Source organism: Cricetulus griseus, chromosome 4 (genome assembly GCF_003668045.3).
Source record: "Cricetulus griseus strain 17A/GY chromosome 4, alternate assembly CriGri-PICRH-1.0, whole genome shotgun sequence".
Lineage (NCBI taxonomy): Eukaryota > Metazoa > Chordata > Mammalia > Rodentia > Cricetidae > Cricetulus > Cricetulus griseus.
In genome coordinates this window covers 54197588-54213547 of record NC_048597.1, presented here as the reverse complement: position 1 = coordinate 54213547, position 15960 = coordinate 54197588, and the positions used below count along the sequence as shown (strand labels likewise).

Sequence of the window (15960 nt, the reverse complement as noted above, 5' to 3'; positions counted from 1 at the left end):
GACTAACCAGATAATCATGCATAACATGAACTCAAAATGAGGCAAAGGGCTGGGGTGGCAGTTCAGTGGATAAAAAAACCCTAGTACGCAAGTGTGAATACCTGAGTTCAAATCCCTAGAGCCCATATAAAAAGCCAGACATGGTCTCCTGTATCTAACCCCAGTACTGTGGAAGGCAGACACAGGAGGATCCCCTGAGCTTGCTAGCTGCCAGCCTAGCTCTAGGTGCATTGAGAGACCCTGCTGCAAGGGAATAAGGCAGAGGGTGATAGAGCAAGACACTCAGCACCAACTCTGGCCTCTGAATGGGTGCATGTCCATGAGTACCTGCACACTCAAGTATGGACAGACAGACCACACACTTAAAAATATACATGATTTAAAAAACAAAAACAGTAAGGTTAAGGACACCGTGGGTAATTTCTGGGGCGTGCTTACTGACTCCTCAGTACCCTTCCAGGCCTCCTGTTGATTCTATGTGCTCTGCAGGTCAGACAGTATATCTGTCCTGGGCTCTCTAGGACTGGAAAGTTCACCCATAAGCTCATCTCTAGATGTGTGAGTCAGACAGAGAAAGCCATCTTGGAGCAGTAGGGGCCAAGAACACTCAATGTCTGTTAATTTACTTTACCTCTGGTTCAGAGACACAGGCAGAGGTGTGCAGCTAAGCCAAAATGGACCCCTCTACTTGCCTACCACCCCAACTCAGCAGAGGTGATAGGAGACCCTAGAACCACAAGGGGGTGCAGCTCCTATGATGATGGTCCACTCCAGAGCCCCTGTACCCCCAGATGCCAGGGTTGGTTCTAGGGAGGGCAGGTTCCCTCCAGCGCTTTACACATGACAGGGAGAAACAGCCAGAACAGGGAAGGATGCACCCCTGTCTTTTCACATTTGGCTATACAGAGACCCTGGAGAACAGCTCAGGGCCAGGGCAGTGCTAAAATGAGGTCCTCTGCTGCCACTAGGACTGGAGGACCCGGTAAAGGCTTAAAACAAGGAGAAACCACACACGGAGCTGGGTATGCACAGTGGAAAATCTAGAAGGAAATTCAACCAAATGTCTCTGGGTAAGAGGGTATAGAAGTGCTTTTCCTCATACTTTGAAAGGTTTTCTACAAGAAACATCCTACTTGAAAATTCACAAACTCAGAAAAATACTTAAAAAGTTAAGATAGTTGACAATATGGTAACATGGCTAACTTTTGCTGGGGCATAAGGTCAGGCAGCTCACAGGACATCCTTACTTTGATGGGGGGAGCGCAGCATTGGGGGAGGAGCACAGCAGTGTGCCCCAATCCTGAATGCTCACATCTGCCTAGTGTGTGGCTGCAGGGAGCCCCAAGGTTTCTTTCCAGCAGTTCCCAGCTCCTTTCTCATGTTGGAAACTACAGGTGTACTAGGCTGACAGCAGGGGCTCCTTCTGACGCCAAGGAGGAGATGAGAAAAGAGGTGAAGAGGAAGGCCCCACCAGGACACGACTCCATAGCAAGCAGTCAAAGGCTTCAGCAGATCAGGTCAGTGGGGGAGCAGGTGGGTGCAGAGAGGCTGGGGGACGGGTGGCAAACTCCAGTGGAGAGACAGCAACCAGTCACAAATCTCCACCAAGCAAACCCCATGCTGACAGCTGGCTGCCCTGATCACATCTTCCCACTCCCACCCCCTCCCCAGACAAGACCTTATCCTTCTAGAAAGAGATGAGGGTGTTCTGAAATGAGAAAAGGTTAGCGAAGGGGGAGGGAAGCAGACAGATTTTTATGCTCTGGTGACAAATGAGATTGCTATTTGTTGAAACCTTTTCCCAAAGCGGACCGAGATATGTCAGGCTGGAGGAGAGTACATGCTTATTATCAAATGAAGAAGGGAAATAGGAAAGTGAGGGCCCAGGTTAAGACAGTGCACACACAGTAATAGGGAACAGCCTTCCCAGGCAGGGGCTGAAAATGAGGTAGCCGATGGGGACAGAGATGTGAAAATGCTTCCAAAAAATATACGTCTCTCTGCAAACGCAGGTGGACTGGTGCTTCATCTCCTGGGCCCCTGGGAGTTCAGGGAATCAGGGCTTCAACATTCAGAAATCCGTCAGTGTGTTCCTAAGAGTTTTGTTTTTTTTTTAATACAAATCCATTCTTATCACAATTTCTGAAAAACCACATCTCGAACCTCTGTATCTTTGGATAACTAATTCTTTAACCCTAGGGTTTGCACTCGGGGTCCCTAAAGTAAAGATGCCAATATATATTAATGAGCTGGCAACTGGGGAAGGGGTGAGGCTGAGGGCCTTTGCTGAACTCTGAGTGGATTCCAGGGGGCCTCCTGGGGAGCCGGGTCAGCAGTCTTGCTACCTATCAGTTCTACAGTCATAGACAAGTTGCTCTGTCCCTCTGCCTACATTAACTCAACCATAAAACAAGGATAAAAACACCTTCCTGGCAGTGCTACTGTGAATACTGGACAAGAAACTCCATCAGGTGCTTACACCAGCGTCAGCCACTAAGCAGAACCCCTGAACAGTAGCTGTTATTTCTACATGTATGTACAAGTGACCACATGTGCTAGCAGGGTGGGCACTGAGAAAGCAGTGGCCTGGGGGCTCCAGAAAAGAACACTGAGCTCTGTGAGGGCTCTGGCAAGGTTAGGCTTAGCTTAGGAAGAGTGGAATGTTCAGTGGGATAGACAAGGCACAGCAGCTGTCCTGGCTCATGTTGGCTAAGATGAGGGATGGGGCTGGCAGAACTGTGGATTTGATGTCCAGAGATCTAATCATATTTTAAAGCCGGGACTGAAGAATGCCTCGAAGCAGGGTTGGGTATGTGTGTGTCAGAATCGAAGGCATTAAAATGTTCCAGAATAGTTTCACAGCATCTAATACTGTTGTTTTTTTAAATAAGCACTCACTGACAGTCCTATTTTCAGAGAGACCTTCGTGGAACTCTCACAAACATAACATCCTGGGTGAGAGATACTTCTATCCACCACAGTTGGGTGTGTGTGTGTGTGTGTGTGTGTGTGTGTGTCGGGAGGCAGGGGAGTTCAATTTGAATGGGAAGATCTCAGAAAACCCTTGACTATGCAAAGAGAGTGGACAGGTTAGACAACCCCTTCCCAGCTCCATTCCAAGAAGGAAGAGAGGGAGAGGCAGATTCTAGAAGATCCCATCACCACCAGTTCATAGCTCCTGTACCCCCTATCACAGATCTCTGCATGGGGGAGCCAGCTATACAGGCAGTGTGACAGTCTTTTCCTTTCCTTGACCTCTTCTCCAGCACAGCCCTGTGAGTGAGAGGCTGCCCTTAGCACAGCAGATAAACCCAGACACAAACGCCTGACTTACTTCTTCAGCCACTCCACGATGTCCTCGGCCGTGGACGCATAGTTCTCATACTGGAACAGAAACCGCCCTTTCCTATGAAACGGAGAGAGACAAAGTGGCTCAGCTAGGGACACCAATACCATCAGGGGGCAGCGTACTCCAGAAGGGAATCAGGGGAATTGCTTGAAATAGCAGATGGTAGGGTAGGGAATCAGGGGACTTACTCGAAATAGCAGATGGTAGGGTAGCCACGCACATTGTACTCTTCCTTGATATTTTCAAACTCTGAGGGGTAGATGTTCATCCCAGCCAGCACCTGAAAGAATGGAGAAGACACTGGTCCACTCCCTGCACCCACCCATGCATGGCCTTGCCAGGTGTCTCACTGGAAGAAGACATGTGGGACAAATCCTTGCAAGCTGATGTGTAACTAGGGGAACAAGGCTGTCTGAACGAGCCCAGACAACAACAGAGAGCTTTGGAAAAGCCAGGCATTGGAGCTCCATGGGTGCCCTCCAGACAGCTGCTCTACAAGAAGGACCATTTGGAACAAAAACAGGGTTCTGGGGGCTGAGTTCAAGAGGGCCTGAATCAAGGGCAAGACCAAGCAAATATACAATGTGCCTTTTTCTCTGTTTATGTTCAAGTAGGGTTGATCTTTCTAAGTTGCGGAAACAGTGGCTTTTGGACACACTGAGTCTCTGTGTAAGGGGCCTTAGACATCTCATGTCCTGTCCTCAGGCTCTCCACCTAGGCTTGATATAGTAGTCTCATACTCCATTTCTCACACATGGCTAAGGAGACCATGGCTCTCATAGTACGTAAGAGTCAAGGAGTCCACAAGCTTGCTTAATCTCTCCCCATTCCTGACCTTGCCATGTGACCCCTCTCTTTCTTCCTGCTGGTGACCCTCACACTCAACCTGGTTTGACTATAATTACAAAGGTCTCCATGGTCCAAACCCATGAATTGAAAAGTGAGTAGCTGTGTCACTGCTATATGGCTAAGTACTAAGAACCACCCAGAATTCGGTGTCTCTTGAGATGGACCCTACCTACAGTGGGACCTTCTCCCATGGGAGTTACAACTTCAAGTCTGTTCTCATGAGAGGATATTGTGGAATGGCCATCACAGGAAAGCTGCTCACAGAGCAGAGTAACACAGAAGTGAGGAGGAGAACATAAAAGGTGATAGAGGAAGCTAAACACTACAGATTCTAACAGAGATGGACACAAAGAAAGAGAATAAGGAACATAGAGACTCTGGTGGGCAACGAATTTAATCCTAGTGTCTGTATCCACCTATGAGCTGTGTAGCCTTTGGAAAGTCGTCCTCCCCAAGACCCCTTGTTTGGAAGGTATAGGTGATGTAACCATCACAGGCCTCTTAAGAGAACAGAATGAGACAACCTAGGTCAAAGACTTTAAATCCCAAACTGGTGCTCTGTGACCTCAAGGTCCTTCTTTCCTACAAGCCTCGATGGTCCTGACGATGCTGCCTGTGCCTTCAGCCTCTTCAGCCCAGAAACATCTTTCCAATTGTTTTAAATACCTAGCATAGTACCTGGCATACAACAGACACATAATACGTGCTTGCTAAATCAACAGGGTTTCCCCATCCTATTTTGGGTGTTGTGAAGAATATGGGGGATAAGCCTGGAGGAAAACTGACTAGAAGTCTGGAGCCCCTAAAAGCCACTCTGTTCACTCCCCAGAGGGATTGAGTCTGCCCCAGCAATATCTGTCTACTGGAAGATTCTTTTCTCTGGTCTGATTGCTCTTCCTCATGTCAGTGCACACGTGCCACAAGATTAATTGCACGTATCTCTCCTTCCATCACATCACGTCGTTGCATCAAACTTTACAACCCTACAGAATACAGACGGAAATCCAACTCTGTCCTCAGTCCATATGCTCCCTGTCTCAATTCTGAATCCTTCTTTCTCACAAATCTCTGAATTGTACTCCTGCAAGGATCTAGATTTTCTTTTCTTTTTCTTTCTTTTTTAGTAAGGAAGGAGAAAGTCTAAGATTTCTACGCAGGAAGGAAATTGACCTGTCTGCTTCTCAGATGCCTTGCAAGGTGTGCATCATCTCCCCCCCCCCCCCCCCCGCACCACCACCAGGAGCATATGTGCTGTGAGCTCCAGACAGACACCTGGACTGCAGTCCAAACTCAGCACCTAACAGATGCAATTCTTTGACAAGGCTTAACTGCCTCTCTTGTCCCTCAGTTTCCTCATCTGCAGCAAGCAACTCCTGTGCTTTGAAGATTAAGGGACAACACGAGAAAAATCCGTTTAAACTCAAGATGAATTAGGTATTTTTGTTAATACTACAAAGTCTATAATCTGCTCATATTTCCAGAGCACACATTGTCTTTGTTTCCGGTCCCTCACTTTGGGCATTCTGGTCCCCCTGCTGAAGATGCCTATTCCCTATCATGTGGCAACCATTAAAGACTCAGTCATCCATCTAGGCAAAAACCAATCTCATCTCCAGAGTAGCCTTTTCAAAACACCTATACTTGTGTGACTTATCTCAAGATTCTGTAGTACTTCTGGGCCACTTGAGGGACAATGACTAGGTAATGGGGAAGTATGGTGTGGGTGTGCATGTGCACACACTTAGAGACAGGATTTAACTGTGTAGCTCTGGCTGTCCTACAACCGTGTAGACCAGACTGGCCTTGAACTCAAAAAGATTCTCCACCTCTGCCTCCCCAGGCCTAGTGTTAAAGATGTGTGCCCCTATGCCCAGTGAGATGTGTGTTTTTTTGAGCAACATGTAGAAATATATGCCCAACAGGCGTTTCTTCACATTTAACTCTGGGCAGGAACAATCATGGATGTTGCACAGTGGAGAGAGTTCATAAGCTACTGCTCCAAGTAGGGTCAGACTGCCAAGACATTTCAGGAAGAGAAATGAAGCAAGGTCTACAGTAGGATGAGAGCCCCTGCTACCCCCCCCCCACACACACACACAAAATGGAGTGTGTCTACCTAGCTAGACTGTGGAATACATAGAATTGGAAGAGAGAAGGCTATAAACAAGGTAGCCAAAGTCACTTTGGAAAAGAGTTTAGTTGTCAATGCATTTGGGACTGCATTCAGGTGTGGTAGAGAACTACTGAGGTCAAAGAAAACATTACAGTATCCACTGGAATTGGGAAAAAAAAAACCAGCAGGATATGGAAATCTTGAGATAATCATCTCTTCTATGAGACGGAGTAGCATTTGCATATATCCTACAGAGACTCTCTCATATGCTCCAAATTACCTTAGATTATTACCAAACAGAAGAAAGTGTAGATGCTACATAGTTGTGAGAGTTATGACTTAAAGGATAAAGTCAATCTGTTTCTATTCAATATAGAAGCAGTTCCTCCTAAATATCTTAGGTCCACTGCTGGCTGAATCCACAGATGTAGAGCTCTAGAATACACAGGGTGAATACACATGACAGGGTAGGTTGTCAGGGAAGTGCTGTAGGTCAGAGGACAAGGTAGTAGCCTTCAACAAACACCTATGTGGCCAAGCAAAGCCTGATCCAAGATGGTGGATGTAGACAAGATGGTGGGCGTGATAAGTGGTGTTTGCCAAGGAACAGGACATACTGTTGAGGAGCCAGGCAGCTCAGTAAGGGGTCTGAAGGAAGGCTACAGGTGAAGGGTACAGTCTGTCAGGTAGAGGGAAGCTGTTTTGGACAACATCCAGAATGTAATGTGTATGCTATCAGACATCTGGTACTACAGCTTAGGAAATGAGCTTGAGCAGAAGCAAGGGCACAGAGAAGATCATGAGGGGACCAGCTATGGCAAGACAAAGAAAGCACAATGCCAAGTGTGTTCTGCCCTACTGAGAGAACGCAGGATTTGGAGGCACCTCCTCCTAGTGAACCTGACAAATGTGTGCCATAGCTTACACATTTGCTCCTCACAACCCGGTGGGCCAGCATCATCATCCCCATTTCAAAGCTACAGCAATGTTGGGTCCAAGGCTCAGCATATCACTCAAGAACTCCCAGCTAGGCAGTGAGTGGGTGCCAGCACCAAGCCTGACCTTTATAAGTCTGCCACCAGGACTGTCACACTTCAGCTTTACATCCAATCGTGACTGAGGCTAACAGGAGACTGGCGATGCTCAAAGGCCAGTGTGGATAAGGGCAAGGCTGGGAAGGGGAACACATGGAGGCACATCTCTTTCTAATGCTGCTGACCCAGGGAGCAGCTTGGCTGCTGATGAGGATGCCAATTAGCTAGCAGCAGGGAGGACAGATGCCCATGACTCACCACTGGTCAATGTCAGTGCCAAAGGGGCAGCTTTGAGTTTGGAAAATGGCAAAGGCCACATATCCCTGACCTGGCCTGACTTCCAGTATGACATCATCAGGTTGGACACCTCCCAAGCTCTGGAGCAGAAGACAACTTCTGACCCTTGCCACAGGCACCAGACAAAAAAGGCACAAAGATGAAGAGGAGGCTGGATGCTCTAGGCTAGTTGAATTTTAGCAGTGGGGAGGGCAAGCTTCTGATTCCTGGGGAAAAGAGTCTATGTCTGCCCTGCTGTGCTCTGTGTGCAAAGGCAGAAAGCAATCAACACCTCTGGGTTGCCCAGTCCTCCTGTCTGTCCCTGGATTCTGGGAAGTTACCACTGCACACTGAGTACCAGATCAGAAACCAGTGCTCTTCTCCCTTTAAGAAGCTAGGGGGAGGACAGAACATTACAAAAGTCACTTTCCTAAGTGGAAATGGAACAAATCAAACCTCAAGCAAGGAAATGTGAGTTTACACAACACAGATGCCCTGGGCAGAGGTAACTCACACTGGGTCTTCACTGGGCTGTTTAATTCAAGGGCAAGCTTCCTGGCTTTTCTATAATGTCACTGGTGGAAGCAGAAGGGGCAACTTTTAGATCTCTAGATTAAGCTCAGAAAGGAAGAGCAGGTCCCCTGAATACAAGTATGCTTCAGGGCCAACTTCATGAAACAACCCGGCATATGCCCTTGGCCAAGGGCAAAGGCCCTGTCCTACCAGCCTCCTTGCCACTGTACATCTGAGCTTAATAACTAATACTCTGGATTCCTTGAGGAGGAGAGAATAGCACTCTAGACAAACGCAGAGCCTAAAATAAAACAAACCCAGGAGTGATAACCCCAAGCCAAGCTCCCCCTTAGTCAACACGGACCGGGTACCTTCTATGGCTGTGCTGAAGGAACACACTTGACTTAAACACAGCACTTGCTCCCGGGAAGCCCACAGATCGCAAGTGTATGAAATAGTGAAGTGACATGACACAAAAGCAAAGGTGGGTGGCTCTCTCTGGAAGTGTGGCAGGACAGTGGGGGACGCTGAGGTGGACAGTGTGGCAATGGCTGAGAATGATGAGAAAGTGTATGTGGCTGGGGCTGGCCAGGGTAATTCGTATTCTGATTTGACAGTTCCAGAGTTTGGAAGCTGAGCTGAGCAGTTCGAAGTGTATACAGGCACAGGCAAGGAGAACGTGGTAGGTAATTAAGTCTTTTCTCCAGGCTAAATAATCTTAAAATATGGTATCTTTTGAGGCCCCCAAAAATGAGCAGTGAAATTTCCCCAGAGTACCTCAAGACCAAACGTCTTCAGGCAAACTACTAAAAATTCACTAGTGAGAAGCAAAGCAGGACCCTGGTGTTGCCCCAGAATGAGGTCAGCAGAGAAAACGCTGGTTCCTGTAAGCGGATCGCAGGCTCTCCCCCGTCTGCGTGATGCTGCTTATGTTGACTTTGAACTAATCCTCACTTAATTTGATCCATAAAGATTGTGATGCTGTTTCAAGACTTCAGATCTCCCATAATGGGACGTGGGCCAGACTCAGAGAGATGGCTCCTCTGATAGCCTTCTGTGAGTGGTGTATGGATTTTTCCACGCTCCTAAAAGCAGCAGATGCTTTTCTGTTGCCACCAAAAATGCTTCTGCTACTTATGGGTAAGTGCAGAAATGGACAAACACACCAGAAAAGCAGTCAAAGCAGGAACCCAAGGAGACATCTGCTCACCCACGTTCCCAGCCTCTTTTGTAACAGCCAAGAGCTAGAAGCCACTTTAATGTCCGGAGAGATACATAGATAAGTGATAGGTGTATGTGTCCATGTGTGCATATTATACAGCTTTAAGAGAAAAAAGGAAATTGTGTTACATGCTACAACATGGGTAGACTGGAGGACTACAGGCGAAGCAAAATAAGTCAGTTACAAATAACAAATATTGTATGACTCCACTTTAATGAGGGAATCTAACCTCAAAATCATGGAAACAGAAAACAGAAAAGTATATATCAGGGCTAGGGGTTGGGAGCAAAGGAGAGTTTCATGCTGGGCGAGCACAAAGTTTCAGTTTCATAAGATGAAAACGAGCTGGAGATCTGTTTCAAGACAATATGCACATACTCAGAGCTGTATGTCTATATGAAGTGATCGGCATAACAAGTGTGCTCCTGACTCATTCTAGAGAATGGGCAGATCCATGGCAAAGAAGACTACTCTTGACAGGGCAGAGGGCGGGCAGCAGGCAGCCCTCCACCATGGACCTCAGCCCAGCTCCTACTCTCTGAGTATTCACCTCAGTACCATGCTATTGGTTCTGGCTTCTCCAAAGAACTGCTTCCCTGATGGTTTCTCTTTCTTGTGTCCCCTAAAAGTAGGCTTCCCTGGGACCCACTGGCTTCTTCTCTGCCTCCCTACGTGGTTATACTTCCTTCTTTTGGAGATTGTCTACAGTCTTGATTCTGCAGCTCTCCCATCTGGGTGTGCTTGCTTCTTTCTGCTCTGTCCTCCTCCACCAACACAGAGCCCAAAGACCTGGGGCAGGCATGGTGAGTCTTCTCTGAGTTTCCAGTGCACCCTTAGTACTACTAACCCCCTTCCTTGCCACTGGACCCTCTCCACCCCCACCCCCCACCCCACCCCAGCAACTGCTACATCCACTTTGAATGGTGGTGGTTTGAATAGGAATGGCCACTGTGGATTCATGCGTTTGAGTGCTTGGCCCAGACAGAGTGTGTGGCCTTGTTGGAGTAGGTGTGGCCTTGTTGGAGGAAGTGTGTCACTTTGGGCGTGGGCTTTGAGGTCTCATATATGTTCAAGCTATGTCCAGTGTGGCACACAGTCTTCTGCTGCCTGCAGATCAAGACACAGAACTCTCAGCTCCTCCTCCAGCACCATGTATGCCTGTGTGCCTCCAGGTTCCTCCCTATGATGACAATGGACTAAGCCTCTGAACTGTAAGCCAGCCCCAATTAAATGTTCTCCTTTGTAAGAGTTGCCGTAGTCATGGTGTCTCTTTACCATAGAAATAGAAACCCTATAGAATAGACAATAGAACATAATAGAAACCCTAACTAAGACAGACCCGAATACCCAAATCACTAGGCTTCAAATGCTCTGCCCTCGCTCCCTGGCCCTGGTATGTTGTTACCTCACTGTGTCATCGCTGGCCTTTGGCAAGATACACTGCTCTACAAACACAGTAGTTAGTTAGTTTTCTACCTTCAAAGAACAGGTCTCGGAAGCAATCTAGGTGCCAGGGACTGGTAGCCTCACAGTTTAGAACCTGTCCTTCCCACCTCCATCCTGGTCCCAAGTCAGAACCACCAGCCCTTCTGGTCCCAAGTGCCTTACTTACAAAGTGGCCTCGCACTTGGGTGGCAGCCTTCTGGAAATGTGGCATGATCCTCTTGCACATGCTGCACCCTGTTAGAGGCAGAAGAAAAACCATACCCAGTTTCAGTGATGAGAGACCCTGAGCACCCCTCCCAGCCCCCACACCATTGTCCAGCAGCCATCTACAAACATTGACACCATCCACACATACACTGGGAAGTTCAGGGTTGACTTGGGCTCTGGAGAACCCAAAGGGGATAGGAAGCAAAGGCCTGGACACCAAAGAATTTACAGGCACAAAATAAGACAGAGCCCCTAGTTCCTCCACGGATCTCAGATGGGATAAGCAAAGATGCCAAAGAGAGGGCAAAGCCCACAATGTTCCAGCATGGCTGGCCTGCTCCATAGCAATGTGGGGAGCCAGGACAGATGTTGAGAGCAGCCTCCTACATGCACAGCTAAAAGCTGCCCTCCTTACTTAGTCAGGGATGGCAAATGAACCAGAGTCAAATGCCACTAGAAAGGAAAATTTGTGACTATGAGTACAACGACTTTGGGGATTTTCATGCCTCCTTTCTCTCCATTTACAAGCATAATTAAGCAATAAACTAGAGGCAGCCCCAGCATGAAAGGTGCTGGCTCTTGCAGGTGGGAAGAGCACCAGGCCAGGATAAGGAGTTAGGGCACTGATCTTTACTCTGCCTGCTGATGGCCTTGGCTAGATTAACTCCTTTCTGGGCTGTCTCTCCTTCTGGCAAATGGGGAAGGAGGAAACCAGACCCCCAGCCTTCCCAGCTCTGCACAGAAGCCTGTGGCTCTGCGCTCTCAGCTTTCTGTGATCTAAATGGTCACATTCCTCTCTTGGGGTGGTAATGCCCCCACACCAGCATTGGTATATCTGTGGCAAACAAATATCCACTACTATTTCACAGTAAGCCTGATACAAGCCTGCCCCTTCATCTAAATATAATCAGAGCAAGCCACATTTCTGCACTGACCCCACTGGGCATGAGGTCCAGCTCGCTCAGTCACCAGGAATTGTAACGTGCCAAGTTGCTACCGTTTCTGACAGCTACTCTGCTGCAAAGGAAGCTTTGAGAGGTGTATCTGAGGGCCAAAGGATCCAGGGCTGCCTGCAACTAAGTCAGGCGGGTTCTGTCTCAAAGAGCAAGGTCATGTCTCAATCGGTGGCAGGCTGACACACTCACACCCTGGAAGGTAGTGAGCAAAGAACCCAAGTAGGAGGAACTCAACTTCCAAGGGCAGACAGAGGCATAGAGAATGTGTGTGTGTGTGTGTGTGTGTGTGTGTGTGTGTGTGTGTGTGTGTGTGTGTGTGTGTGTGTGTGTATCTGTCTGTCCTCTTCCTGGGACTATCCAACCCTTCCTGATAACAAGCCTACTAGGAGAGAAACTGACACAGGAAATTGTGACACAGACCACCACCAATGCCCTACAGCCTTCTCCCCAGCATCCCCGCCTGATAGATAGGTACCTAGATGCACACCTCTACCACAGGCTACCAACCCTGAGCTTATGAAATGGTGTAGCACCTGTCCTGGGAAGTCAAGTGGCTCTCTGTTGCTGTCTGTTCACCCTGGCCTGAGCACTAATTAGTGGCCAAAATGTGGGAAGATGACACTACCCTCACTGTGGAGACTCCCAGAGGAAAATGGAAACAGGACAGTGCTCTAGTGGAAATACACAAGCCGAGACCACGGCAGGGTAAGCAGTAGACTGCAGAGCAGAGACACTGTGCTCCAGGGAATAAAATCCACATCGTCATCTGTCTGCCCTTACCCCTTGAGGGATGTGGGATGCTGGGCAAGTGAACCTCAGTGTCCCTTAAGGGTTATGGGACTCTGGCTATGTGAATCACAGTGTTCCTGTCTGTGAAGACAATGCCTGCCTCATGGGTTCTGTGCAGAGCTACCCAGAGAGGAGGCAGAGCCTAACCCAGCAGGAGTCACTCAATGCCTAGGATGCATCTCAGGTCAACAAAGGTTCCCAGTCAGCTCCTCATCCACAGAGAGAGAAGTACTTCCACAGGAGGAAAGGCATGCCACACCATCCAAGAAGAAAACAAGGAGTACATATGTTGCTTCTCTCATACTTCACTGCCTTTCTCAGCCAGTTAAGTGTGTTTGCCCACCTGCCCAGTCATCCACCAGGAACAACCGGCCACCTATTCCCACAGGTATGGTTTCTCTTCCAACTTTACCCATATTTAGCCTTTGGTAAATGTACTTCCTTCTGTCCCAAGGGCAGAGGCCACTAGTTGTGCATAAAGAAGGTCCTGGGGAAATGAGAAAGAACAGGAAACCCCAGGCTAACCCCATTTCCAATCTAACTACAAAAATAGAGTTGGTGCCACGCTTCCTATCTAAACTCCTCTTTCGGGGATCCAACTGCAACATAGGGGAAGAGGTAAGACTAATTATCACTCTCACAGTCCCAAACCCAGAGCAGACAGTCTTTTTATTTTCTCATTAATTCAGTGAACAAACATTTACTGAGAAAGCAGCAGGGCCTGGGGACCCAGATGCCTCGTCACAGCTAAAGGCTCCCACTGTCTCTGGGTTTATTCATCCACAAGTAATCAGAAGATCAGAGTCCTGACAGATTGCCGGGTGAAGGGACGGCTGTGAATCCCAGGAGTAGGGCCGCAGCGGCTGGGTTGGTCTAGGCATAATAAAAGCCCGAGTTTGTTTGTTTCACTACACACACACACACACACACACACATACACACACACACACACACACACACACCAAAAAGACCCGGGGTCTCTGGGACCTTGGAGGCTGTCCAATCTCACCCTCCATGGGAAGTTTAACTTAGCGAGTCAGTTTTCTTCTTCCCTTCCCACCACTAATATGCTCTGTGACACCTCTGAGGCTCCCAACTCCTCTAGCCCCAGCTTTCTATTATTAAAGACAGTCTCTGCTGTGATGAGCAGCACAGGCCCACTGCCAGGAAGCCTGGGAGAGTGGGTGGGGCAGATGGCACAAACATCGGGCTGCAAGTGCCAGTGGATGTGCTTTTACAATGACTGATGGAGTTACAGGGAACCTTGTGTGGCTTGTACCCTGGTCCCGCCTCCCGACATGCACTGCCTACCAGCGCACACACCCAGTTCTGCAGTTTCATTTCATCCATGTGTAGAGTCCTGGAGGCTGAGACAAGCTAAAGGAGACCCTCTCCTCCAGGTTCCAGAGAGGAAGGGTGATTTCTGGGAGCACTCTGCAGCTGAATGATTAATAAGGGCCTCAGCAAAGAGAAAAAACTGCCGGGACCAGTTAGTGAGCATGAACAGAGAGGGAGCCATGGTGAAACTTCAGACATGGGCTAACTGGGCTCCTCCCATAGTCATGAACACCTTTGAGGTCAAGAGTGTTTTGGGAAAAGGCTGGAGCTAGGCAGGAATTGTTGTTATGGTAAACAAACTACAGACTCAATCAGGCAAAGCCCCCAGAACTCCAAAGTGGCATGTGACCAGAGGTGTACACCAATGCACACAGAACAGGGAAAGGGCCTCTATGTAAGGAGCTTCCAGAAAGATGGAAGTGAGGTAGGCTTTCTAGAGTTAACAGAAGTCAGGTGCCACAGACTGTGCCAGCTACCCCATCACGCAAACTCCTCGGCACAACCTCCTCCCACAGCTGACAAACCCCTCTGGTTTCTGGAAGGGCATGTACAGTCCCAGAGTCATAGTTTAGAGCCTTACCAGGTTCCAATTGTACTATGAGTAGGGACTATGAGACTGCAGGAGTGGTTAGACAGTACCTCTTGAGACTGTTTCTCTGTTACTAGTACTTAATCGGCTGTCCAGCAGCCCGACAGTATATCAATGTGCATAGCAGTGTTCCAATAAAACTTTATTACAAAAACAGTGAGCAATGGGGCCACAGTTTACTGATCTACATCAGAGGCATATGAAGCAGCAGGCATAGCAAATACTTTTCCAATAAAACAGAATATAGTATTCACCTGGTACAGGACATAGCACGTGGTGAGGGTAAGTATGGCTTTGTGACACAGAATCAGCTTATTTACACGTAATTTACATATACTCACAGTGCAGGGTGGTGATCTTTTCAAGTCTGTGAAATGCAGTTAAAAGGTGGGAAAGCCTGTTCTCTGACAAGTGTGGAAACTGAGCCCAGAGAGGTAGAGTACTTGGCTAAGCTCATCTGGCTCACTGAGAGCCAGCTGGCGTCAGACCTGGGTCTTCCCACTGCCACCTCAACTGTCCTTTTGCCATTTCCCACAGCCTCAGGCTTCATACAGCTATGGAGCCCAAATCCCAGGTCCCACTTCCCCTCATCCTGGTCCCCTGGTCCTGCCAGATGACACCAGCAGTGTTGAGGGAGCTGGTGTCCCAGAGGGACAGGCTTGGGGTGGTGAGGAGTGGCAAGCCCAAAGGCTGGTGGGCAGTAGCAATAGATCCACAGCATACACTCAGATGGAGGCCATGCTCTGGAGTCTCAGGGGCCAGAGGCATGGGAAGGCATGAGAAGACACAGCTAAGTAGAGAAGACATCCTGTAGTGGACAGGGTGGAGAGGGCAGGAGGACAGCAGGAAGATGGGAGCCAGTCAGAAAGGCCAAGAGGAAGGCCAAAAGGCAGAGAGGCCAGGGCCCCAGGCAACCCTGGCTGCCCTTCCCCAGCAAAGTTTGAATGGACTGTGGCCAAGGAGCTTTCACTTACAGGGAGCATAAAACATCATGAGGAGTGGTTTCTCTTCCTTCTTCAGGAGGCGTCTGAAGTCCTGAGGCACAAAACGAAAACACCAGGAAGTCATACACAGGGAGACAGCATGGGGGTTTTGAGCCACCTGTGCCCCAGAACCCAGTGATAGGAGGCATGGGGGGTGAATGCCTCAGAATTCATGTGAGACTCAGCCATAGCCCAACAGGAGCTGGAAGAAGCTTGGGCTGCCCTAATCTGGACAACTGTATCATTAGAGATGAGGAAACTCAGGGCCTGAGGGGACAAATGGTTTTCCCAAGTCA

The 15960-nt window shown here is 48.6% G+C and overlaps 1 protein-coding gene across 1 annotated transcript in view; it reads right to left on the bottom strand.

Moving 5' to 3' along the window:
• Pdia5 (protein disulfide isomerase family A member 5) overlaps positions 1–15960 on the bottom strand; it is an 89821-nt gene that overhangs the window by 32912 nt on the left and 40949 nt on the right. Inside the window, exons 7-10 of the mRNA XM_027412770.2 lie at positions 15656–15716; positions 10969–11036; positions 3538–3629; positions 3335–3406 (exon numbers count right to left, since the gene is read on the bottom strand). Coding sequence (XP_027268571.2) covers positions 3335–3406; positions 3538–3629; positions 10969–11036; positions 15656–15716 — 293 coding nt within the window. The remainder of the gene's footprint in view (positions 1–3334; positions 3407–3537; positions 3630–10968; positions 11037–15655; positions 15717–15960) is intronic.